This window comes from Haliotis cracherodii, unplaced genomic scaffold (assembly GCF_022045235.1).
Source record: "Haliotis cracherodii isolate W230 unplaced genomic scaffold, xgHalCrac1.p SCAF_2, whole genome shotgun sequence".
NCBI lineage: Eukaryota > Metazoa > Mollusca > Gastropoda > Lepetellida > Haliotidae > Haliotis > Haliotis cracherodii.
Window position 1 is genome coordinate 10,327,427 of NW_027266275.1, and position 25,262 is coordinate 10,352,688.

A 25,262-nucleotide genomic window follows, 5' to 3' on the forward strand; every position below is an offset into this window, starting at 1 on the left:
TTAATCGTATTGTTTTCCGCATGGAATATACATCTTTGGTTTAAAAAACCGTTGAGATTTCTTATGACTGTTTCTTATGACTGTGGCTCGGTATTCTGACTCCATTTGTACCCTCGTGATTTCAAATTCTGACTTGTTGGATATGACAATATATACTTAGATACACAGGAAGTTATAGATTTATCTATGTCAGAATGAATAATGAAGAATAGACTTTTTTCACCACGGCCAATACAACCGACTGCACTCGCTGTGAAATATAAAGTTAAAAGTTCTTTAGGTATTGATATAGAACGAGCATGACCATCAAAGCTTTGAGAACATGTGTAAGAACCATGGTTCGGTTCCGTCGTCGGTTGGAACACAGACGAGCGCTAGCACACCAACAGTCTGAGTCGTCACAAGAATCTGGTAGCAAGGTATGTGTTCTGAGTTCCAATCCAAGAATTTGGTAAAACAAATATCATAATGTATGAAGTACTCAATGTGATGCTCCTTAGAACGTTATACATATAGGCTTGATTTACATTGTATGTCAGTTACGTATATGTATGTATGTATGTATGTATGTGTGTGTGTGTGTGTGTGTGTGTGTGTGGTCTCAAGGTGGTCAAGGGTTTCTCTGCGTTGAGACGATATCACTACGTCAACACCAACAATTGTATTCCTTCTCGACATGATTTTTTTCATTCAAACTGAGTCAAATTTGAAAAGTATATCTTGTGGCGTTTATATGCATATTGTACCGTTTATGTGTTCAAGAAGTCTGGCATTACACTGTCAGACAGATGGGCCGCATACATTGTGTGAAATTGTCTTGCCTTCTCGTGATATCCTTTCAAAAACAAAGTCAACATTAAGCATGTATGGCATGTGAGTAAGACTATTTCACCTCGAAGCCAGTACAAACGTGGTACAATCTGGGGACTGTAACATACAATTATGATACAAGCATAGAAATGTGTATGGTCGGAAAATGCGTTCAACCTATGAGGTAAAAGACGTTAACCATCGAAATCCAAGATGTCCGTCATTTTACCAAGATGGCCTCCAATTTATCTTTCTTTGCTTTTAACGTAATAATTACGTATTTTTAAAATGTTTTGAATGTGTATGATCATGCTTGCTGTACAGTAAACTACGTTCATAACGAACACGCTTATAACAAACTGACGGATATAACGAACTTACTTTTTTGTCCGGACTATTTGCTGTAGTTATGCTGTATATATGCTTATAACGAACTACGGTTATAACGAACTAAAATTAGTGGCCCCTTTGAGTTCGTTATAACCGTAGTTTACTGTAATGCTGATTCTTATTTTGTGTTTTAACTTTAACGAGAACGCAACTATTTGAGTCGATAAAGTATTGCATTTCACTCGCCCTTTTCTAATAACTGTATCCGTCGAGTAGACGATATTACTACACGCGTGCTGTCTCATCAAGAGTCGGTGTTATTGCTTGTGATAAAGCCAGGGAAATACATATATTGCCTCCAAACCTGTTCCATTATCACAGACCACTCAAGTAGACTGTTGTTCCGGCATGTGATTGCTTGGTAAATCTGGTCGACGTCTTACATAAGTCAAGTTATGTAGAGTGGTTACGGTTAGGTACATTTGTAAACTGTAACTTTTGAACTTGCTTCTCAAACAGCTAGATAATAGGGGCGCTCAGACGCGAATACTGATAAATAAACATTTATACTTCTTCTTAAACCATATTTCCACAACAGTAATATTCACGATGACAGTACGCGGACGCCATGTAGAATAGTTCCAACATAGGATGGCGTTTAGAAAGTTAACAGGAGACATGCTGGTTGAAGAATTGGTAAATATTGTAATAATTTGTCCATTTGAACAATGAGAAGGCCGCTTTTAGTGCTTTTCCTTTATGATGTCAATCGGAACATATATTTACTTTACTGATAACCGCTCACTTACTTTGTTAGGTGGTAACTTTTTTATTGCGCCTCTACGTTGAGCAATGTGCATCAAGCCATAGCATTTAGAGTGTTATAGAACGGAGCCGGTGTTAATGTTGTTCGGTATTTCGAATACTTGTTGGGTCTTGCAAAGGTTGTTTTATTTTGTCAGGGGGTCATGCTGTGAATAAACATCAGTGTCATATCTAAACTCTTGGTCCGATATAATCAATATGCATGACTGTTTGTGTCATTAATTTTGAACTTCGCAGCCCCCAATTCAGGGTTGCCCATAAACCGCATTAACAGGTTAAGATGTCTATATCATACAGGTGTTGTCAATTACACCGACATTTGGCTTTAGAAATATACAAGCGTGTTCTATTCATATAATTTCAGAAGCAACTAAATGGTTATCAGATTAGAATGATAAATTGCCCGTATTATATTGATAGATATGCATGTACTGTCAAATACGTGCAGATCGAAATTATTCAGATACATATCTTATATAACGTATAATCGATTAAGTCAACAATTTCTCAAAGTATATGATTAACTGATTGAGGTTCTTTCAAGCCATGGAATTGATGACTGTCTTTGACTTTTTCAAACACTGTATCATGCATCTGTTGGTTCACAAATCAGGTGAAGTAAGCAACGTCGCTGACGGAGAGTAGTTGGATGGGTGACCGCATTTGGCAGCATGCTCCCTTTCTAGGACTTCGGCTCTGTCCTACACTGTTGCACATGTACACCCGGCAGGGAATGGGTACCCGGTACCCGGTCTGCTAATCACCGGGGGCACGGGTGGCCCAGTCGTCTAAGGCGCCGCGATTCGCTGTGCAGAGTTGCGTCCCTTGGGCACGCCAGAAACCTATGATTATGGGTTCGAATCCCGGTTCGCCCCGATTATGTTTCTAGGTTTGTCAGCACCATACCCGTGCTCGTGGGTTTCACCGAAGTGGTAAACGTCTGAGACCTGCATCACTTTGGGCTTTCCTCCCACATTAAGCTGACACGCTACGATATAACTGGAATACTGTTAAAAGCGGCGTTAAACCAAACTCACTCACTCACTCACTCTGCTAATCACCTACCTTCCGTTGCATACTGCCCAGGGAGAATGAAAATCGAATGAACACCGTTGACCCTATGTGTGAGAGAGTGAGTGAGGCTTTACGGCGTGTCTAGCACTATCCCAGCAATATGATCACGGAGAGTGACACCAGAAATTGGTTTCACACAATGTACCCATGTAGGGAACTGAACCAGGTTTTCGGCGTGACGAACGAACGTTTTATCCACAAGGCTACCCCACCGCCCCGGACGCTTTAAGTATACAGTTGCATGTGAGCTAAGATCACTTTGTTGATCGGTACCCTGAACAATAACAAAGAATAAGCAGATTACTTCCAACGTAACAATTATTCTCAGATTATTGTACAATGTGCAACCTGTAGTCCATACAGATATCAGTAAAGGAATCTGAATCCCGATCCAACGAGAAATCCGTTTTTCTCCAATAAGACAAAACAACTACGAAAGCCACTTTGGTGGCATAATTATATAATTTTTTAAAATCTAAATTTCAATTATTTTCTCGAAATTTCGAGTTTTTTAAAATTAAATTGAAATAACGAGAAAAAATGGAAGTAACCGAGAAAAAACTCGAAATTTCGAGAATTTGAATTTGAAATGAGACAATAATCAAAGTAACGCGAAACTATTCGAATTTTCGAGTTTTTATAAATAAACTTGAACAATCGAAATAACGAGAACAAAATCAACATTTCGATTTTTTATAATAAACTTGAAATAACGAGAAATAACCGAACTAATGAGACAATAATCGAAATTTCGAGTTATTGAAATAAACTTGAAATAGCGAGAATTTTGGTTCGAAAATTCGAGAAAATATTGGAAATAATGAGAAAATAATCGAAGTAACGAGAAAAAATCTCGAAAGTTTTTGAAATATTCTCGAAGTAACGAGAAAATTATTGAATTAACGAAAAAAAAAGTGATATGTAAAAAATATATTTATAATAGAATGGCACCAAAGTGGCATCATTAAGCTTCTGTACACAACAGGTGTTTGCATTTACTAAAGATCGGAAGTAACAAGAGGAAATACGACACACACTGCGCGTCGCTAGGCGTGCTGTTCCATTTATTACATGGGCTTATTATCTTGTTGAAGAGTTGTTTGCGATAATGTTTTATAACGGAAATATTTTCCTAAAAACTTTGCTCGCTTTATGCAAGAACAACCCAGGACGTCCCGCGACTTCAGAAGGGCATTAAGTGTTGATCCATACACATTTATTCCACGTCCTGAAATTGATTATCAAGTTTAAACTTGTCCGAATGGATTACCTTATCAAACCCCGCACGTGAAGCCAATTTGTTCACTGACAACAAAGTGTATAGGATTGCCGATTTGTCTCTGAAGGAAAACCCGCATTTACCAATGGTTACAGTAGAATTACTTCAAGTTACTATTTCAAAAGAGTTCTAAACAAGCAATGGAATAATTACTATCACGTTTTATGATTTATTTAATTTCTTAGCATTCATAGCATGTTGCTGTAATATTGCATTTTTTCAATGAAATTGATTTTTTATTACCTAATAATATTCAAACGTAGCTTTGAAAACAAGGAAATGTAATATATATGTATAGATATGAATAACGTTTTACCCCCAAGAGCTTACAATGGATTGATAGTCCCTAGCGTGCGTAGTTCATTAGAACACAGGGGCTGAGGGCCGTTAGGAGTGTCGTCACCAGCTAAGTTCATTGCCCATGTCTACTGCCGTCGTTCTTTTCTTTATAAATGTTTTACCGCCTCCGTGGTTTGATGGTAGAGCGTCCGCCCGGAGAGCGGAAGGTCCGGGGTTCGATCCCCGACCGCATCATCCAAAAAGACGTTAAAAGATGGTACTTGTTGTTAAGGGGCCAAAACAAGGACTAGTCGGCTTGGAGTCTGAGTGGGGTATTCATGTTAAACTGCGGGATGGTATCTCAGTGAGCTAGCACTATAAACCGGCATCAGTCCGGACTAGTACAAGCAGACACACACACACGCACACATACACGTGCATGCACGTCGCTATATAAGTGCAATAATATTGGACGTGACGTTAAACCCTATTTCACCTCACCTCATAAATGTTTTTGACATGTTCTCCCAAGTACGTAAGCCTTTTAGGGCCATTTGTTTTTGTTTGTTTTTTCTTCAAATTTCAAGATACTAACTTAAAAATTTCATAACATCTTTCACGATATTTAGTTGAAATTTCAAGATAAAAAGTTGAAATTTCAAGATACGTACTCAGTTGAAATTTCAAGATAATAAGTTGAAATATCAAGAGACATTAGTTGAAATTTCAAGATAATTTTTTTACCAGTGATATATCAGGTTTCAATTGTCTTAAACCGAAGTTATATATGGTTTCCATGGCAACCATATTGGATTTTATCACTTGTCTGCCATTTACACATGTATATTGATAATGGTAGTAGAATTCCATACTTTTTACATGGAAAGTGGACTATATATGTGTTTTTTTTCTACACTTTTAAGAAAACGTAGTTCCAGTAACGATACTTTGATATTCAAACGTTACCTTTGCATCCATTTTGAACCGCTGTATTATTCATTTATCTGTATGGTGTGCAGCTGTGACTTATCGCAATGAATATGGTGATATGGTTACTTTATATTGTGTTTTTCAGACCGCTTGTGTCTGCAATTTGAGAGCGTCCGCCCGGAGAGCGGAAGGTCCGGGGTTCGATCCCCGACCGCGTCATACCAAAAGACGTTAAAAGATGGTACTTGTTGTTACCCTGTCTGGCGCTCGGCATTAAGGGGCTAAAACAAGGACTGGTCGGCTCGGAGTCAGTATACTGTGTCTGAGTGGGGTATTCATGTTAAACTTTGGCATAGTATCTCAGTGAGGTAACACTTTAAATCGGCACAAGTCCGTACTAGTACAAGCAGCCACACAAACACACACACGTGCATGCACGTCGCTATATAAGTGCAATAATCTTGGACGCGACGTTAAACCCCATTTCACCTCACCTCACCTAATTCGATTTGCGCCAGGTGAGCTACAGTTCCCTTGAATGTATTTCATTGTCTGCCTAATGACATTGTTCATTTCAACTGTCAAACGTCACATGACAATGGAGTAATGTATGTTTATGTATATTTCGGCTTAAGACCCGGTAAACAGGTGCGGCAACCACGAGGGAGGTAATACTATTGTTGAAATGAACTGGCTTGCCGTATGGGAGGGCAAAGACTTGCCCTTACCTCTGTGTCTGTTGTAGACTTTGTGAGAGTTTCGGATAGTTGATATATATGTATGTGTAATTATGCAACAGACACATATATAAACATTTATTGCAAGTCGCGTTGTTGCATATTCGCTTTTTATATAACCTTACGGTTAAAGACACCATGGCCTTTCATAACATTTTTTTGATTGTCTGGTCCCGACTCGATTATTTACATATCGCCGCCATATAGCTGGAATATTGCTGTGTGAGGCTCAAACAAACAAAATCATAACAATTTGATGTGTTATTTTCATTAGAAGGAAAGCATTCCTAGCGTTTCAATACTTGATGTGTAATACTGATACATGTATACTATAAAAGCGAATGATGTTTTTGTATGATAAGATACTTTTATAGTTTGTGTTTTAACATGTACATTGTGAAGATTTGTTAATGACATTTCAATGAAATAGTTATACGACTAGGAACAGGTTACGAAGCAACCTGTGGTTGTAAGAGGCGACGGGATCGGGTGGTCAAACTCACTGACTTGGTTGATGCGTAACCCTTTTGCGTAGATCGATGCTCATGATGTCAATCACTGGATTGTCTGTTCCAGACTCGATTATTTACAGACCGCCGTCATACAGCTATATTGCTGAGTGCGGCGTTAAACAACAAACAAACAAACAAAAATAGAAAGGCCCGGGTCAGCCCTTGCCAGAGTATCCGCATCTATTCTAAACATCAACTTACAACCGTAAGATCTAGGACTTGGTTAGACTTGGTCGCTGCATGTCATCGTAACCAATTTGCGTACATCGGTGCTCATGATGTCAATCACTGGATTGTCTTTTCCACACTCAATGATTTACAAACCGCCGTCATATAGCTGGACTGTTGAGTCCGGAGTTAAACGAAAAGGAGAACCCACAAAAACTAACAACAGTCGTAAACACGTTTCCAAATGACCCCGTTCTCTACGCGTTAGACTGTGTTGATTTTCAGCTATAAGATTGTTTTCGCATCAGTGCACATTGTCAAATAGGACTTGTATTTGGTAACATCTCAAGCCATATAATTCACTGAGTACGCAGCTCAACAACATTAAATCTTCCAGTACAATACAGCTGATTGCGACGCACCTGTGGTCACGCTGGTTTTACACCGATTTACTTCATGATCTCTGGCGCCTGACGGGTAAACAACCAGACAATACAGTTCCCTCTGGCAAACACTGAGCCATAGCCTATGAAGTGTGTTCTTGGTTGGGCGTGTTCGAAACTCCCACTACAAACTAACGGTCTGAGAGTTATTGGGTTCTGTAGATCTTACAGTTGTAAGTTGTTGTTAAGAATAGATGTCGATACTCTGGTAAAGGCTTACCTATTTGTGTTTGTTTGTTTGTTTGTTTGTTTGTTTGTTGTTTAACGCCGCACTCAGCTATATAGCTGTATGACGGTCTGTAAATAATCGAGTCTAGACAAGACAATCCAGTGATTGATATTGTGAGCAACGATCTCCGCCGTCGGAGTCCGATGGCATGCATCAATCAAGTCACCAAGCCTTACCATTGGATCCATTTGGTAGCCTCTTACGATAAGCATTGGTAGCTGGGGACCAATAATATTCCAACCCTGAATACCCACAGGGGTACTGTGCATGGTTCCCAGGGTGACCACTGCACTAACAAGAACCAGAGGACAAAAGTCTTGTTTGAACTGAAGTGAAGCAAGTTGGTCATGGGCATTTGAATTAATGTGCATGCCATACGAGCTCTAAAATGTACTTGGTTTCAAACGGAGGTGTTATGAAAATCCCATGGGAACCGCAGTGCAAATTATTTGCGCTTACTCTATGTTAGATTTTATGTGTTCAGGGCGCAATATTTTGTATCCGGTAAAACCCTGCCCTTAACACATTGATTTGAACATTTTTACGAAAAATGCCACCTTTTAAGGGGCACAGGCACTTGTATCGTTGCTTAAATATTTCTTTATCAATCACGAGTGTCAGAAATGTATTATCCTATTGTATGTGTAAACGACCTGTGCTGTTGGGTAGCCTAGTCATTAAAGCGTTCGCTCGTCACGCCGAAGACCCGGGTTCGTTTCCCTGCATGCGCACAATCTGTGAAGCCCATTTCTGGTGTCCCCCGCCGTGATGTTGCTTGAATATTGCTAAAAGCGGCGTAAAACCATACTCACTCACCACTCTTTGAAACCAGAGGCCGTATTTATCAAACAACTTAGTATTGACCAAAAAAACTTAAGTTTCTGAATATAAACTAAGCCAAAGTTGATATTCACGAAACGTCTAAGTTGAAAAATGACAACTTTAAGTATAAGTCTATTGATAAATAGGACTTAAGTTTTTCCACTTAACTTAAATCAATAAAGCCAGAAAGCTAAGTTTTATAACTGACTTAAGTTTTATTTATGACTTAAGTTGTTTGATGAATACCGCCACAGAGCCCTAACGTTACCAGACGGCGTTGTCTTATGGCAAAAACAAACGTGACAATGCTTTGTAGCTAGCTACTCCCAGCACTGCTGGTGGTGATAGGGATATTGATGTGTTTTTAATGATGTAATATACATAACGATATCACGCTCCTGTCCAAGATCATATGGCTGGGTAATAAGCATGAACCGATTCATATCTGAAAGATCATTTCATAGCATGGGGTCTCACTTTCTGTAATGGCAGCGACATTAAAATACCGAAGTATTATTTCTCCGAGATATATTGAGTTTTCATGTCATGGAATTTATGAGCGGATCTAACACGAAATTAGGTGACTTAGCAAGAAGAAGGACGCCAATCTTAATGTGTGTCCAATAAATGCCGTATCTCCCTAGCCCAGGTTAGATTCCTCCGTAGAAGGTGTCGATATCACTTTTATAGAAAGAAATTAACATGCTATCAACACCCTTATTGCCGTCAGCTGATCTAATATCCTAATCATTGTGTGGAATTCTGCACCGTAGTAAGTCCATATACAGTAACCTACGGATATAACGAACTCAAAGGGACCACTAATTTTAGTTCGTTATAACCGTAGTTCGTTATAAGCATATATACAACATAACTACAGCAATTAGTCGGGACAAAAAAGTAAGTTCGTTATATCCGTCAGTTCGTTATAAGCGTGTTCGTTATAAACGTAGTTTACTGTAATCGAATAGAATATCTAAAACAAGAGATATCTATGGTTATAAATTGAAATATTCACCAACTGGGAATGCTGTCAGGTAAGATTAAATTCAAGTGATCTTTAATGGATTTAATATACTGTATGGTTTGTGTCTAGTTTAATATTCTAGGTCTGAATAGGAACCCCCAAACCCCACAAGATTGAAGCCTTGTTCGTGTTTTGTAATGAATGTGATATCCGAGTTATATATTGCCTGCGTATCTTAGGTTTGAAAAACATGATGCTTTAGATTGAAAGTGAATAATTGTTTATACTGTATTATGTTTTTTTGCTAAACATATTTACTTATTATTTGTTTATTATTTTGTTGTGGGGTGTTGGGTGAGTGTAATCTTATAATCAACAGCCGATTAATAGAACGTTATGGGTTCTCGTTTTCATTGAACTTTCAGTCCTGGCTTATTTCGGTCTGTTTGAGTCGCAGTAGGTGACTATTTAAACACCCGAGTCTTTTGATAACCACACGGTATATGTCATACTGCTGCATGACGCATTTGTGAATGGCAGTGTGAATATACATGAAGCACATGACACAATCGAAGATCCCGGGTAGAAGAGGTCTTCAGCAACCCATGATTGCCATAAAAAGCGATTAGTCTTGCCGTGAGAGGCGACTAACGGGATTTGGTGGTCAGGCTCGCTGACTTGGTTGATGCATGTCATCGTATCCCAATTGCGTGGATCGATGCTCATGATGTCAATCACTGGATTGTCTGTTCCAGACTCGATTATTTACAAACCGCCGTCATATAGCTTTGAATAATGAGCGCGGCGTCAAAAAACAAACAAAGCAAAAAATACAATATTAAAACAATAACATTTTGAAATGGTCGCGCGTCTTTGTCCCCGTTTCGCCCCAGCTCTCATAGCCTCAGAACAGGGACTGGTGTAGGTATTACATTGCTACAAGTCAGTACTGCAATGCATGGCATATTGAAGATGAGAAGATGATATGATAGTTGTGCAAATCATTTCGAGTTATATACATAACTATGTACTATATTGGCCCAAAAAGCCAATAACTGAACACGCTTATATCATCTCAAAAGACGCAACTACCTATGTCTCTACTCTGCAAGCTGTATAATGAATGCTTCACTGACTAGACCTGTATGCATGGAAATGAGCGGTCTACATTCTTCAACCGGCTCATATGAGACTACCAGTGCTCCGACTCATGAATGATCAACCTGGGGAAACGTATCGACCACAAATCCAAATCAATTTCACTTGCATTAAAAAGCTAGACTTATTCATGTTAAATGTATTTCAACTTGAGCCGGTCTCGAAAATGAAACCAGTATTTTATTAGTCACCCCCCGAGACGATCCCCTCGTCGCCATGTATATCCACGTGCAAACTGTCCTTTGACACCAGACAACTGCAAACGGGCTTCTTGTCATATGAAGCGGCAGACATAGACACGCGGGCATAAGGATGTCCATTCCTATGGCTGGACGTCGCAGTATGTCCGTGTATACTACATGCCTGGACATTAGAAGGTTAAAGGTAAGGCTGGGTTATTTTATAGTAGAAACCCAAAGACATCCGTCCAAATATCTTGTATGAAAGATACACATTAGTTTAGAAACTAACAAGCCAAGCGTTCAAGACCCGGGGACTGTAGTATTGTTTAGGGCAGCTTCGAATCATATTACTAACTCGTTCAGAACAAAAAACGCCTTTGAAAGGCTGGGATACGTTTTGTTTGTTTGTTTAACGCCACATTCCGCAATAATCCAGCTATATGACGCCGGTCTGTAAACAAACGAGCCTGGACCAGACAATCCAGTGATTAACATCATGTGCATCGATCCACGCAATTGGGATACGATGACATGCATCAACCAAGTCAGAGAGCAAGACCACCCGATCCCGTTAGTCGCCTCTTACAAGCATGGGTTGCTGAAGACCTTATCTACCCCGGATCTCCACAGGTCCTGCGATACGTGGTATCGTTTATACTAATATCCCACTCTTCTTACAGGGGTAGCTCGTTGGTACGGGTGTTTGATTTGCATGTTATGATGTGGGTTCTGTTCCTCTTTATCAGTAAACCAGAATTATGTTGTCACCAGATTGCGGGGGTGAAAAAAACCACTATGGTATTTCGTTTGTTCGATATCACACCTGGAGACCGTGTTAAGTGTTATTGCGTTCCAAATGCCTTTAGAAAATATGCTTGTCTTTTCTTTGTTATTTGACGGCGCACTCAAGAATATTTCAAGTACATGAAGGCGGTCTGTAAATAGTCGAGTCTGGACCAGACAATCAAGTGATTGACATCGTGAGTGGAAAAATATGAAACAGGCTGTTCACCTTATCCAGTCCGATCTCGTCCCAATCAAACCCTGCATAAACCTTTAAAACTAATCACCAACGCCCGACGTATAATGTTACAATCAAATTGTTATTATCGTCTTCTACATAACCGCGATTTCTATAGTGTACCCAGTCCTAACAGCTCCACATTCCATACTTGTGTTTTTATCCAGCACAGACTCATACACACGTAACCAAACCCGGCATCTCTAGAGTACTTGTCCCGGGGTCAAGGCCTGCGTGGTATATACATTCGGCCCCACAAAGGGTATACCGCTGCACAGAACGCTGTGCGGTTTGTTGGGGTATCGATGCTACAGTTGCATGGTATTTATGCCATGAATGGCGGGCCATTGTTGGTGAAGTGACACCCAATTAACGTGAGCTCCAGTAACCTGTTACTTGGTAACTGATAATATCAAGTTTACCAGTGTGGGTTGGGTTTTTACGACAAGCATAGTCGCCTTTTACGGCAAGCATGGGTTGCTGAAGACCAATTCTACTCAGGATCTTCACGGGTCTGTTTCTATATGTTGTAGGTGCTAGTGCACCCGAGGAAACGGTTTAAGCGCTACATCCGCCTGGCCCTCATCTGTATCCGGCTGTGCAATACAAGTTACCAGAGGTGAGGGATAACATGGACTCAGGACCACATCGCGTTAATAGCATTTTAGTTGTCTGTTGTTTTGCGCCGCACTAAGCAATATTTCATCTGTATGACGTCGGCCTGTAAATAATCGAGTCTAGGCAAGAGTGAGGGAGTAGGGTTTTACGCCGCTTTTAGCGATATTCCAGCAATATCACAGCGGGGGACACCAGAAATGGGCTTCACACATTGGACCCATGTCGGGAATCGGACCCGGGTCTTCGGCGTGACGAGCGAACGCTTTAACCACTAGACTACCCGACCGCCCTGAGTCTGGGCAACATAATCCAGTGATTGATATAATGAACAACGATCCACGCATTCGGATTGGATGACACAAAATCACCCAAGACACAGATACTGATCACAGGAAATGGATGATAGCGTGTTTAGGATAATATATTCGAAAATCACACCCCTCTATATACATATAGACAAGGAGTGACACCCGCCATCTTGGTCCTTATTCAAGATTTCGCACTCGGTTCGAATCACAGCTTGTTATCGCATGAAATATGAATGTCACTATTTTAATCTATTGACACCGGCTAAACAAACCATAGGCTACAAAATCGTGTTCAACTGTGGTCACCTTACCTCGTATTTATTTTAAAACAACCATCAAGTCTCAGCTTTAAGCTTCGCCGCTGAAACAAACAAGAAAAAGATGGCCGGAAATTACGGCGCTACACGGACTTAAACTCAGCAAACGTTTCTGATTGGTTAAAATGTGTATCATAATATTAGCAATGGTAAAGAGAGGGAAATTCAAGACCGTCAATGATAATCTGCTTCGAAATGTTTAATTATGTTGTAGACTTCCTTGTCAACATCAAACATTAACCATTGACGGTTTTGTATTTCCCTCCCTTCACCGTGTGCTAATATTTAGTAATCTTGAACACAAAGCTGAAGTTATATTGCTCAATACTGCATCAACAATCTTGCAGCTATTCGCAGCGAATATCAATAAGTATATGGATATGAATATTATTGTGATTGTGCAACTTGAATGCTCTTGCAAATGTGAATGTAACTAATTAAAAACTATTTTTGTAGTAGTATTTTGTGTAGTAAACAAAGTGTAAGTGCTTGCTGTTGACAGCGTGAAGGAATCAGGCGATGAGTTCCTGTCGGTCATCCAGGTGTCCCAAGACTATGCTACTATCGACAGAGACGGCCTGTTCTTTGATCCCAACGACTTTAAGGCCGATACACAGGTAGGAGTGACGTCATGCCTTTGTTATCCGACTGTGTTGTATCTCGTACAGATCGTCCTCACCTATGTCAAATCCTAGTGATTTTATGAAACACCCTGTTGTGTTATTTTCGCATTAACCGTTCATAAAATACTTCCCGTTACTGGAATTTGAACCTTATCACACCGCACGACATTTCGTGAATGATTCTCTGCTCGCATCCACTGGGGCCTTATGCTCGGTGAAAGTTTTTAAAGTGTCGCATGTAATTATTTGCAGTGTGTAACTGAATACATGATGTTCTTTTTTTGCTGTTAAATTGTTATGTACAAAAAGTATCCGAGTGTTTCATACACATACATTGCTTTAGAACTACATTTTTGAAAGAAATAGCTATTATCTAGAGAATCGTTTATATTATAACCGTTTAAGAAAATATATAAACATAGATATACATAATGTTAGAGTGTTATAAAGTTATATAAGTAGATTAACAGAGGAACCTAATCTCAGGAATATAACCCATGGGCTATCGTTGAATCCTTTTTTTTCTTCTTTCTTTCTCTACTGTGGGGCGGTCGGGTAGCCTAGTGGTTAAAGCGTTCGCTCGTCACGCCAAAGACCCGGGTTCGATTCCTGACATGGGTACAATGTGTGAAGCCCATTTCTGGTGTCCCCCGCCTTGATATTGCTGGAATGTTGCTAAAAGCGGCGTAAAACCATACTCACTCACTCACTCACTCTACTGTGGATTTAAATATCTTGAAAACCTTCGTACGTATTTAATTCGTTAAACAACGGTAATATTTTCTAAAACAGAATTATTCATTTTTGTATGATATTTCAGGACCGTGTACCCCAGGAGGCCAAAAGAATTCTTCAGATGAAACCGGAGGAAAGGTCCCTCAGAGACGTTCAATACGTGAGCTTGCACGGCATGATATCCCTTAAATGATACGGGGGCGGTCGGGTAGCCTAGTGGTTAAGGCGTTCGCACGCCGAAGACGCGGATTCGATTCCCGACATGGGTACAATGTGTGAAGCCCATTTCTAGTGTCCCCCGCCGTGATATCGCTGGAATATTGCTAAAAGCGGCGTAAAACCATACTCACTCTTTCACTCACTTAAATGATACGTATTAATGGGAGACGATACGGAATGGGTATCAGGTGTTGTTAGTTAACAAATGGTAGTTTAAAATAAAGCACGTAAGCTCGGCCTTCGTTCATATCCTACCTTTGAGCGAGTCGGGTTTAACGCCGTTTTTAACAGTATTCCGTGTCAGCTTTATGTGGGAGGAAAGCCCGAAGTGATGCAGGTCTCAGACGTTTACATTTTCGGTGAAACCCACGAGCACGGGTATGGTGGTGACAAACCTTGAAACATAAACAGGGCGAACCAGGATTCGAACTCAGGTCATAGGTTTCTGGCACACCTAAGGGAAGCAACTCTTCTCAGCGAATTGCGGCGTCCAACGAGCATCTCCTTGTTCCTTGTTCCAGGGCGTTTTTTGATACATGAAGTTAACTCGTGTTATTTTAGGACCGCCTCCGTGGTCTAGTGTAGAGCGTCCGCCCGATCCCCGGCCACCTCATACAAAAAGACGTTAAAAGATGGTACTTGTTGTTACCCTGTCTGGTGCTCGGGGCTAAAACAAGGACTGGTCAGCCCGGAGTCAGTATACTGTGTCTGAGTGGGGCATTCATGTTAAATTGCGGCATGGTATCTCAGTGAGCTAGCAGTAAAAATCGGCATTAGTCTGGTCTAGTACAAACAGCCACACACACACACACGTGTATGCACGTCACTATAGAAGTGCAATAATCTTGAACGCATTTCATCCATGAAATTTTAGAGAAAATGTCTTTTCAATGTCATTTCAGTTGGTAATCGTCTTGAGCAATATCCCAGCTTTTGCAGAGTACCCTAGGCGAATGCAGCATAAACTGTGTGCTGTAGGCTGGTATGAAGCGTACGTATAATATTCATCACAGGCTTGTTGTAACCACGTCTCATGGCTGGTAATTTACTGGTGATTTTACCATGTATATTCCCTTGAAATAATATTACTTGATTCTATTCTTACATTTCATCAGACAGAACCTTACTGCTTCCGATATGTGAGCATGTATTTTAGTTTAAAACTCGACCAGCCACCCACTATCTGTTGCTAGAATGATGACGTAAATCTTCTGTTTGTTTCTTTGTTTTGTTTGTTGTTTAATGCCATACATAATCCCTGTAACATTTATACATTTCGTTCCTCAAGTAAATGGAGGCACGGTCGACCCAATCATATAAGGCGCCGCAATTCGCTATGCAGAGTTGTGTCCCTTGGGCACACTAGAAACAACGTATCATCGTGGGTTCGAATCCCGGTGCGCTCCGATTTGTCAGCACCATGTTCGTGGGTTTGAAAAAATTGGTAAACGTCTGAGACCTGCAGAATTTCCTCCTACATTAAGCTGACATGCCGTAATATAACTGAAATACTTATCAAATAGTGATGGGGAATCCCGGTTCGCCCCAATTATGTTTCTAGGTTTGTCAGCACCATACCCGTGCTCACTCACTCACTCAAAGCGGCGTTAAACCCAACTCACTCACTCTCCTTGTAACTCACATCCATGATTGTAAACAGAACCTATACCGAATATACACCATGACAATAACCACGTCACTAGATCTCGTACGCCTTGACACATGTTGTGAGGAGACTTGCTTGCCGTGTGGCCACACATGAGACGACGTCAGACATTCGCGTGACCCGCCTTGGGTTATTTTCGTTGTGATCAATTGTTTTTGCGAGGATCAAATTGAAATACTTGGTTATTTCTGTACCAAGAACAAAGGCCATGTATGGGAAAGTTGTTCCGCGTCTACATAAACAAGTTAACGAACCCATCCTTGCCATAACCCCACAACATTCGGATCCGGGGGCACGGATGGCCCAGTTATCTAAGAGTGAGTGAGTATGGTTTTACGACGCTTGTAGCAATATTCCAGCTATATCACGGCGGGGGGACACCAGAACACCATGGGCTTCACACATTGTACCCATGTCGAGAATCGAACCTGGGTCGTCGGCGTGACGAGCGAACGCTTTAACCACTAGGCTACCCGACCGCCCCCAGTTACCTAAGAAGAGTTGAGTCTATTATGCATTCCAAGATCCGCTGATCGTGGGTTTGAATCCCACATACGTCCTGATTATGATCCTTGGTTTCTCAGCACCTTTCCAATTTTCGTTGATTTCAGTCAAGTTCACTAAACTTGATACGCCATGATATGACCGAAATACTGTTCATAGCGGGGTTAAACCGCACTTACTCACTCACTCACGCAAGTTCCGATACCTTCTACTCTAACGCTCTTTTAGAGTCCCTTGCTGATTTTGCATCGGCCAACAAGCACAATTAAAGTGCATATTGATGAATATAGTGCTGATGCAAATGTAGACCTGAACATTTCGACTGAAAACCTATCTTGTTATGAACCATAATAAGAAACGTATTTTTGGTAAAAAAAACATCCCTCCATGTTAATATTGGTAGCCGATAATTTCAGAAGTAACGGAGATACAGTAAACTACGGTTATAGCGAACTATAGGGACCACAAATTCTAGTTCGGCATAACCGTAATTCGTTATAAGCATATATACCGTCAGCATATATACAGCAAATGGCAGGAACCTAAAAACCAGTTCGTTATATCCGCCACTTCGTTATAAGCGTACTTGGAGAAACGCCAAACTGTCAAGCATTATCTGTATAAGGCCACAAAAGATAATTATTCGATTTCCATTCATTGTTTTCAAAAATATGAAGAAGCGGGCTTTTTATTTCTTTATAGTATATTTTTAAAAACAAAGTATTCAATGCATCTGTGCACTAACTGTCGACGGACGTGACATGAAACTACGGATATGGTGTATTGCATCCAGTACATTATAAAGGAAACACACGAAGTTTTTTCTTATTCGCTTGTAGGTACTTGGGATGAATAAAATAACGAGACGAGATGTTTGGAAGTGAGGCAGATAGGGATGCAGGTCTACTAATTAATTTATTGTGACCTAATAATGGAATTGTATTTGCGTTTATATACTTAGGGCAGCTGTGTTTCAGATACGAACCTAAGCGAGCCATTGTCCGAGAAGGTCATCCGCCGCACTCCTTCTACTTCCTGTTATCGGGGACAGGTAAGATTTGAACAAACAAACACAATGATCAATCACACTGTAAAAATAGTTTAAGCACATTTAAACACACATGTAATTAGTTTCAGTGTGGCCGCATGAAAATCTTGCGTCAGAAACCATTCCATCATCGGATAAGAACATGAGAGCCAGCTTGAAGTCCATCATTACGGAACAAGACGATATGGATTTCATCTTTAGTGTTGTATAGGGCTGCGAAGAGGCAAACATTAGCCCTGAGACGTCATGTTCAACAATAATGAAGTAGAAATGTATATCTTCTTGTTTATGTGATCCGCCTTCACCGTGTGAGATCAAGGCCCACATACAGATCACGGGCAATCAACGTGTATTATTTACGCCAGTAGCTCAGAAGGTGTCGCACGCATCGAAATAAACTAACACTAAGACAGATATTCGGTGAAAACATTTCTTTAAAATTACTGTATTTTTTTCTTCAAAAGACACTTTCCTCTTCTGCTCATAGACTACTATTTAGTCTATGAAAACTTTTTTCTTTACAATAATTGTAATTTCTTTTTCAAAAGAACCTTTCCTCTGCTGCTATCTTTCTTCTACTGCTTGTGGAATCAGGGAAACTAGACTTGGTTTAGTTTTAATCTAGACTTGCCCAGGCTTTTAGTAATATATATACTGTAAACTACGTTTATTACGAACACGCTTATAACGAACTGACAGATATTACGAACTGTTTTTTGGCCCCGTCCATTTGCAGTAAATGGGCTGTATATATGCGTATAACGAACTATGGTTGTAACAAACTAAATTAGTGGTCCCTCATAGTTCGTTATAACCGTAGTTTGCTGTATATATTCCACAGCCATGGCGCAGGACGATAGTCCGAACTAAAGGATATTTTATGGCTTTGCTCAAAGATAGAAAATGTTATTAGACGTTATATGTGTTCACTTGCATGATACCTGGTTTTGTTATTTCAAACCTCGCATGGTTTGGAATTTTAACATCACTATTTGTACACAAAAAGATAATGCAAGGTGTGATATTAGAGGTCCTCGTGAAGAATGTTTTAAACAGCTGAACGTGAGGGTCGGTGTCTGGATTGATTACTTGTCACCGTTATCCCGACGGCGCAGCTCCATTATTGACAAACGGCGTTAATACAGATGGTTATTGGACCCGTGAAAATCCGGTGCAGAGTAGGTCTTCAGCAACCCATGCTTGCCGTAAAAGGTGACTATGCTTGTCGGAAAAGACGTCTAACGGGATCGGGTTGTCAGGCTCGCTGACTTGGTTGATGCATGTCATCATATCCCAATTGCATGGGTCGATGCTCATGATGTCAATCACTGGATTGTCTGGTCTATATTGATTACTTACAGACCGTTGTCACATAGCTGGAATATTGCTGAGTGCGCAATGGAACAACAACAACAACAACAACAACAACAACAACAACAACAACAAAACTATTTTCATTGCACTTGATTTGTTAGCATATTCTATTTATAATCAAATTATTTAGGACTCACGAAGTAACTAGATTCGTTAGGATATACTTTATTTAAGCAAGTTATTTCGGACTCACGAAATGACTATTGCGGCGATGCATGTGTATCTGCGTGTGTTATACCAAGCTTAACTCGGCGACCACGTTTTTTTTCAAATTACTTTCTTTTTTAAGATGTTCCGAGAATTCTTTTAACCTTTACGTTGTCAAACTTGACTGATGGACTTCTAAATCTAGTATATTAAACCGAGTACTATATTGAGATAAATGGCGAATGCCAATGTATTTATAGGCTTCTGTCTTTTAATATATCGATGGCTCGATGGTGTGAGACCACATATGACAATGCAGATTCTCTTTCCGAATACCGTATTCGACGTTATAAGCGCCCCGCTCTAATAAGCGCCCACGGCGGTATTTGCTTCGATATTGGCTAGTGAGCAATCCCAATTGGCACCCCTTCCGATTAATCAATGTTCACAAGATTTATTTATTCGCGTACAATACGCACTCGTGTGTTATATGCACCCTTAATTATGGGCAATTAAATTCTAGAAAAATATATCTGTCGTACATAGACATTTCAGGCTGTCAGCATAAACCACGAAATTTATCTTTCAACTCTGTTTTTTTTAACCAAAATAATATTCTAATAATAGCCCCCTATTTCTAATTTTGAGAGCGCCCCGGGCGCTTCTTACGTCGAATACGGTAGTCATTTTGATTGGTTGTTTATTTCAAACTCGCTAGCGACAGACAGTATGTACGAGTAGTGTAGTGATAAAACGGGTGATGATATAGGGAATGACTAATGATCCTGGTATGGCCTAGCTCGTATAACGTTTCAGCGTTCCCAAGGTAACTCATTTTAAAACGAGGATTGATAAATTCAAGCCCGAGTTCTGATTTTAATTATCTTTCTACTCTACAGTTCTTGTCACGGCGTTTGAGAATGGCGTTGCACGGACACTGGTCAGTCTCCGGACAGGCATGTCATTCGGGGTGAGTAGGAAACAGGGTCAGAGGCCTGCGCAGTAGTAACATTACACCACACCCATGTGCTTATTTGCATGTCACGTGACCGGATGTTTATCTTGATTTATCTCAGGTTCTTTCAAAATTATTAAGTGAGTGAGTAAGGTTTTACGACGCTTTTAGCAATATTCCAGCAATATCACGGCGGGGGTCACCAGAAATGGGCTTCACACATTGTACACACGTAGGGAATCGAACCGGGCATCCGGCCCCCAAAATTATTTACAACTCATGTTTTTGTTTCAAAGAGAATTTATACTAGAAGCGCGACAGTGAGGAGAATTCGACTTTATCTTACCTGACACTTGAATGTCGTATTCTGATTGGCTGAGACCCGTTCTATTATTTTCAATGTTCCTCGCTCACAGGGGGCGGTCGGGGAGCCTAGTGGTTAAAGCGTTCGCTCGTCACGCCGAAGACCCGGGTTCGATTCCCGATATGGGTACAATGTGTGAAGCCCATTTCTGGTGTCCCCCGCCGTGATATCTCTGGAATATTGCTAAAAGCGGCGTAAAACCATTCTCACTCTTTCACTCACTCCTCGCTCACAGGTAAGGTACATTTCTTGTGTTACCAGTTCGAATTGCCGAACTGTTTGCATTACAATTGCAACATATGACCCATAATTATGTACTGCGAATCAATGTTGAAGACGCTATTCTCCGGATATTTACGATATTTCCCGAATGAAATAGATCTAGGGGAAGTTTGTTTTCGGTCTTTTGCTTTTTTTCGATAAAAGTGTAAAATGAACAAGAAGTAGATAAATGCCTAACTGTGGTATTATTACTGATTTGATCCTGAGCATGCTTGTATAAGACATACAATATAATTAAGTGTGTGGTAAAATAGATTCGTGGGCCACCGGACCCCCGTGTAACAGGGCTTGATGTCCCCTATAGTGAGTGAGTGAGTTGGTTTTAACGCCGCTTTTAACAGTATTTCAGTAATATCACGGCGTGTCAGCTTCATGTGGGAGGAAAGCCCGAAGTGATGCAGGTCTCAGACGTTTACCACTTCGGTGAAACCCACGAGCACGGGTATGGTGCTGACAAACCTGCACAGCGAATTGCGGCGCCTTAGACGACAGGGCCACCCGTGCCCCCGATGTCCCCTATATGTTAATATAGCACGAACATGGAGGGTGCATCAGCCATTATCTCACCTCACCTTAAATACTATCTTGTGATAAATTAAGGAGCGGGCTATTATTTACCATGTAGCCAGTTGAAAAATCAATCGGAACACATCGTAGGTAACTTGCTTATCTCGCACAAGTAGCGTAAAGTATCGAGAAGGGAGCCGTTTATCTGCATGCACTAGGTGAAGATAAATAACTCTGTTCGTTTTAGTCGTCTGCTACGAGTTGTGCGAACTCGGTGACACTGTGGACATATATACCGGACCTGCATAAATGAATGTCATTTCGATAAATTCGTCGTCAACCGATCTCGCCGTGAATAGCTGATGCGGCGTAATACAATATTCACTCATTTGTGACCCGATCCCTCGGGGCATATAGGATGTGGTACCCTGTGTGTGTGTCTTTTTAAAGTTGACAATACTTCTGGAGAATTCAATCATATATGACGATTATCTCTTTGAAGTTGACGATACCTCTGGAGAATTCAATCATATATTACGATTACCTTTTTGAAGTTGACAATACCTCTGGAGAATTCAATCATATATTCTGATTACCTCTTTGAAGTTGACAATACTTCTGAAGAATTCAATCATATATTCTGATTACCTCTTTGAAGTTGACAATACTTCTGAAGAATTCAATCATATATTCTGATTACCTCTTTAAAGTTGACAAAACTTCTGGAGAATTCAATCACATATAACGGTTAACTTTTTAAAGTTGACGATACCTAAGGAGAATTCAATCATATATAAGGGTTAGCTTTTTAAAGTATTTAGTAAATTGAGTATCATGTTTGTGTTCGTATCCAGTTTGTGTGTGTAGTCCTTAGTAAACCATACACTTGATTAACGCATGACCTCGCTGTTCCAATTGCGTGTGCGAACTAGTAACTAGAGCGAAGTCAGTTACAGTCAGTTAGTACACCTGTCTTCAGTACTGGCTAGACTGGACCCCCCGCAACGCCACGTGAATGTGCCATTGTCATCTCGCGCGGGTACCTGTCGCCGTAGACACCTTTGACGTATTCTAAATATTTATCATTTTTCGGCGTATCATGATTGCTGATCGCACACATTGATGCCAAATTAATGATCTTTTATCAGCGTATCATAACAGATCATCGTAATTTGCTAATCTTTCATCAGAGTGTCATGACTGAACTATCCACGAAATGAACAATGATAAGTTTATTTGAGAACTTTTGGAGGCTGTAAACCGACCCGACAAAGTCAGAGCCAGAACTAGTCTGTCATAAGTATGGTTTTACGCCGCTTTTAGCAATATTTCAGCAATATCACGGCTGGGAACACCAGAAATGAGCTTCACACATTGTACCCATGTCGAGAATCGAAACCGGGTCTTCGGCGTGACGAGCGAACGCTTTAACCACTAGGCCGCCCTCATATATATAGTACATAGGACAAGCATGGAGTTCAGAGGACCACATCTTCCTGGAACCAACTATGAGACAATGTGTGAGGCATCAACCTGAATGTGTTGGTCATCAACCAGAAATAGTCTAGACAAGACCTAGCATCAGAATCTTGCCTCACGGCTCTCGACTAATGATACTGGGTAGATACTCGAATCCCGAGGGGACAGTGGCTAGAATACGGACGTTGTAAATTATTTCAACCCTGCTCCTCGTAATAACTCCCTATTTAATTTATCTTGGTAAAGATGTGGCACTTGAAGATTTTAAAATTACATCCTGCAGTAAAGACATCCTGTTCAGTGACTGTACTTAAAGTAAGGGACGACTTAAGAGGCGACTATGCTTGTCGTAAGAGGCTCTTGGTGTCAATCACTGGATTGTCTGGTCCAGACTCAATTATTTTCATACCGCCGTCATATAGCTAGAATATTGCTGAGTGCGGCGTTAAACAAAAAAACAACGAAAATTATAAATAATGACATTAAACAATTGATGCCTTGGCTTTTTCATTTTTTTGTAACTAAAGGTCACATTTGTGGCTAATTAGTTTTGTATTTTAGTTCTATTTGATATAGGAAAATACATTTCGGTCGTGCCATTTTGGAATGCAATACGAAGATAATTTGTATTGACAGGAAAACCGCAGCTGGGTTGTATATGCTGAAACAGATTCAGGAACAGATCTTGAAGATCATAATAATCGGTAATTACAATATTTTGCGGCGTTAAACAAACAAGAAACAAACAATTACAAGATTTAACAATTATTAACTGCAACGCAGCGCTCAACACATTCGTTCGAGATATAAATTATTGGGAGCTCGAGCAAATCAATGACGTCACTATTAGCTGCGCGCGTCATTGAATGAGGTTATGGCCGACGAATTTAGACATACTTACCAATCAGTGGTGGAAATACTACAAACCAGTGTGTAGATGAAGCTTTTCTTCACCTGAGAATGTAATAACATGGGCTACTGATAAAATAACAGTTCTAGTGTAAATATCAACGTGCATCTTTAAATGACTGGCGCCATTTTCATCGCAAGATTAAAGCACTTAAGAAACTATGTGGAACGCCCTGTGGTCTTCCGGTGATAAGTAACACACAGTCGCTTGTCCGTCTGAAATAAATCGATGTTCTAACACTTAGAATTGAAAGGTGTACTCAGAAAATGTTTTAAATCAATTTGTATATGCTTCGCAAAGGTTATTTTGGACAGTGAGTGAATGTTATTAATATCCGCATTCAGCAATATTGCAGTTACATCAAGGCTTCTAAATAATCGAGTCTCGACCAGACACACTAGTGTTTGATGTTATGAACTTCGACTTACGATGTCGGTCTACAAGAACTCACAATCAGCCAAGTCACGAGCCTGGCCTACGATCAATTTAGGTCGCTTCTTACGCTACGACACACACGCACGCACGCACGCACACGTTGCTGAAATGCTACCACGAAATATCCCCGGTGCTTGTCGAAAAAGGCGACTAACGGGATCGGGTGGTCAGGCTCGCTGACTTTGTTGATGCATGTCATCGTATCTCAACAGCGTGGATCGTTGCTCATGATGTCAATCACTGGGTTGTCTGGTCCAGGCTCGATTATTTGCAGACCGTCGTCATACAAGTAGAATATTGCTGAGCGCGGCGTTCATGGGTGTCTCTTCAAATGAACCGGCATTCGCTGTGCAGAGTTGCGTCCCTTAGGCGTGCCATGGTCCTTAATTGTTGACTCGAATTCCAGACTTCACGAAATCGGTAAACACCTGTATCCATTCGGACTTTCTTCCCACATCACGCCGTGATGTAACTGAACTACTGTTCAAAGCGGCTGAGTTTGCATCGATTGCATCGATTGTCTGCACAATCGACATTCAAGTGCTAAAATGACTTTAGTAAATGTACTGTTCATAGCGGTGGAAAGCAACTCGTTTATTCACTCCTAATAGACCGGAATGAGGTATCCGGACTAACAGTTTGTTATTGAAATACTACTGACCACACACGGCATAAGGCGGCACGGGTGGCCCAGTCGTCTAAGGCGCCGCGATTCGCTGTGCAGAGTTGCGTCCCTTGGGCACACCAGAAACCTATTATTGTGGGTTCGAATCCCGGTTCGCCCCAGTTATGTTTCTAGGTTTGTCAGCACCATACCCGTGCTCATGGGTTTCACCGAAGTGGTACAGGTCTGAGACCTGCATCGCTTCGGGCTTTCCTCTCACATTAAGCTGACACGCCGTGATATAACTGGAATACTGTTAAAAGCGGCGTTAAACCAAACTCACTCACTCACTCATATCACCACGATTTTTTAATAGAATAATCTTTCAGTGTATCCAGTTA

At 40.6% G+C, this 25,262-nt stretch overlaps 1 protein-coding gene across 1 annotated transcript in view; it reads left to right on the top strand.

Annotated features, from left to right (window-relative positions):
* The window catches only part of LOC139469001 (uncharacterized), a 65,480-nt gene that overhangs the window by 2,242 nt on the left and 37,976 nt on the right, over window positions 1-25,262 (top strand). Inside the window, exons 3-8 of the mRNA XM_071251136.1 lie at window positions 12,300-12,385; window positions 13,512-13,626; window positions 14,453-14,527; window positions 15,489-15,577; window positions 17,734-17,807; window positions 20,225-20,295. Coding sequence (XP_071107237.1) covers window positions 12,300-12,385; window positions 13,512-13,626; window positions 14,453-14,527; window positions 15,489-15,577; window positions 17,734-17,807; window positions 20,225-20,295 — 510 coding nt within the window. The remainder of the gene's footprint in view (window positions 1-12,299; window positions 12,386-13,511; window positions 13,627-14,452; window positions 14,528-15,488; window positions 15,578-17,733; window positions 17,808-20,224; window positions 20,296-25,262) is intronic.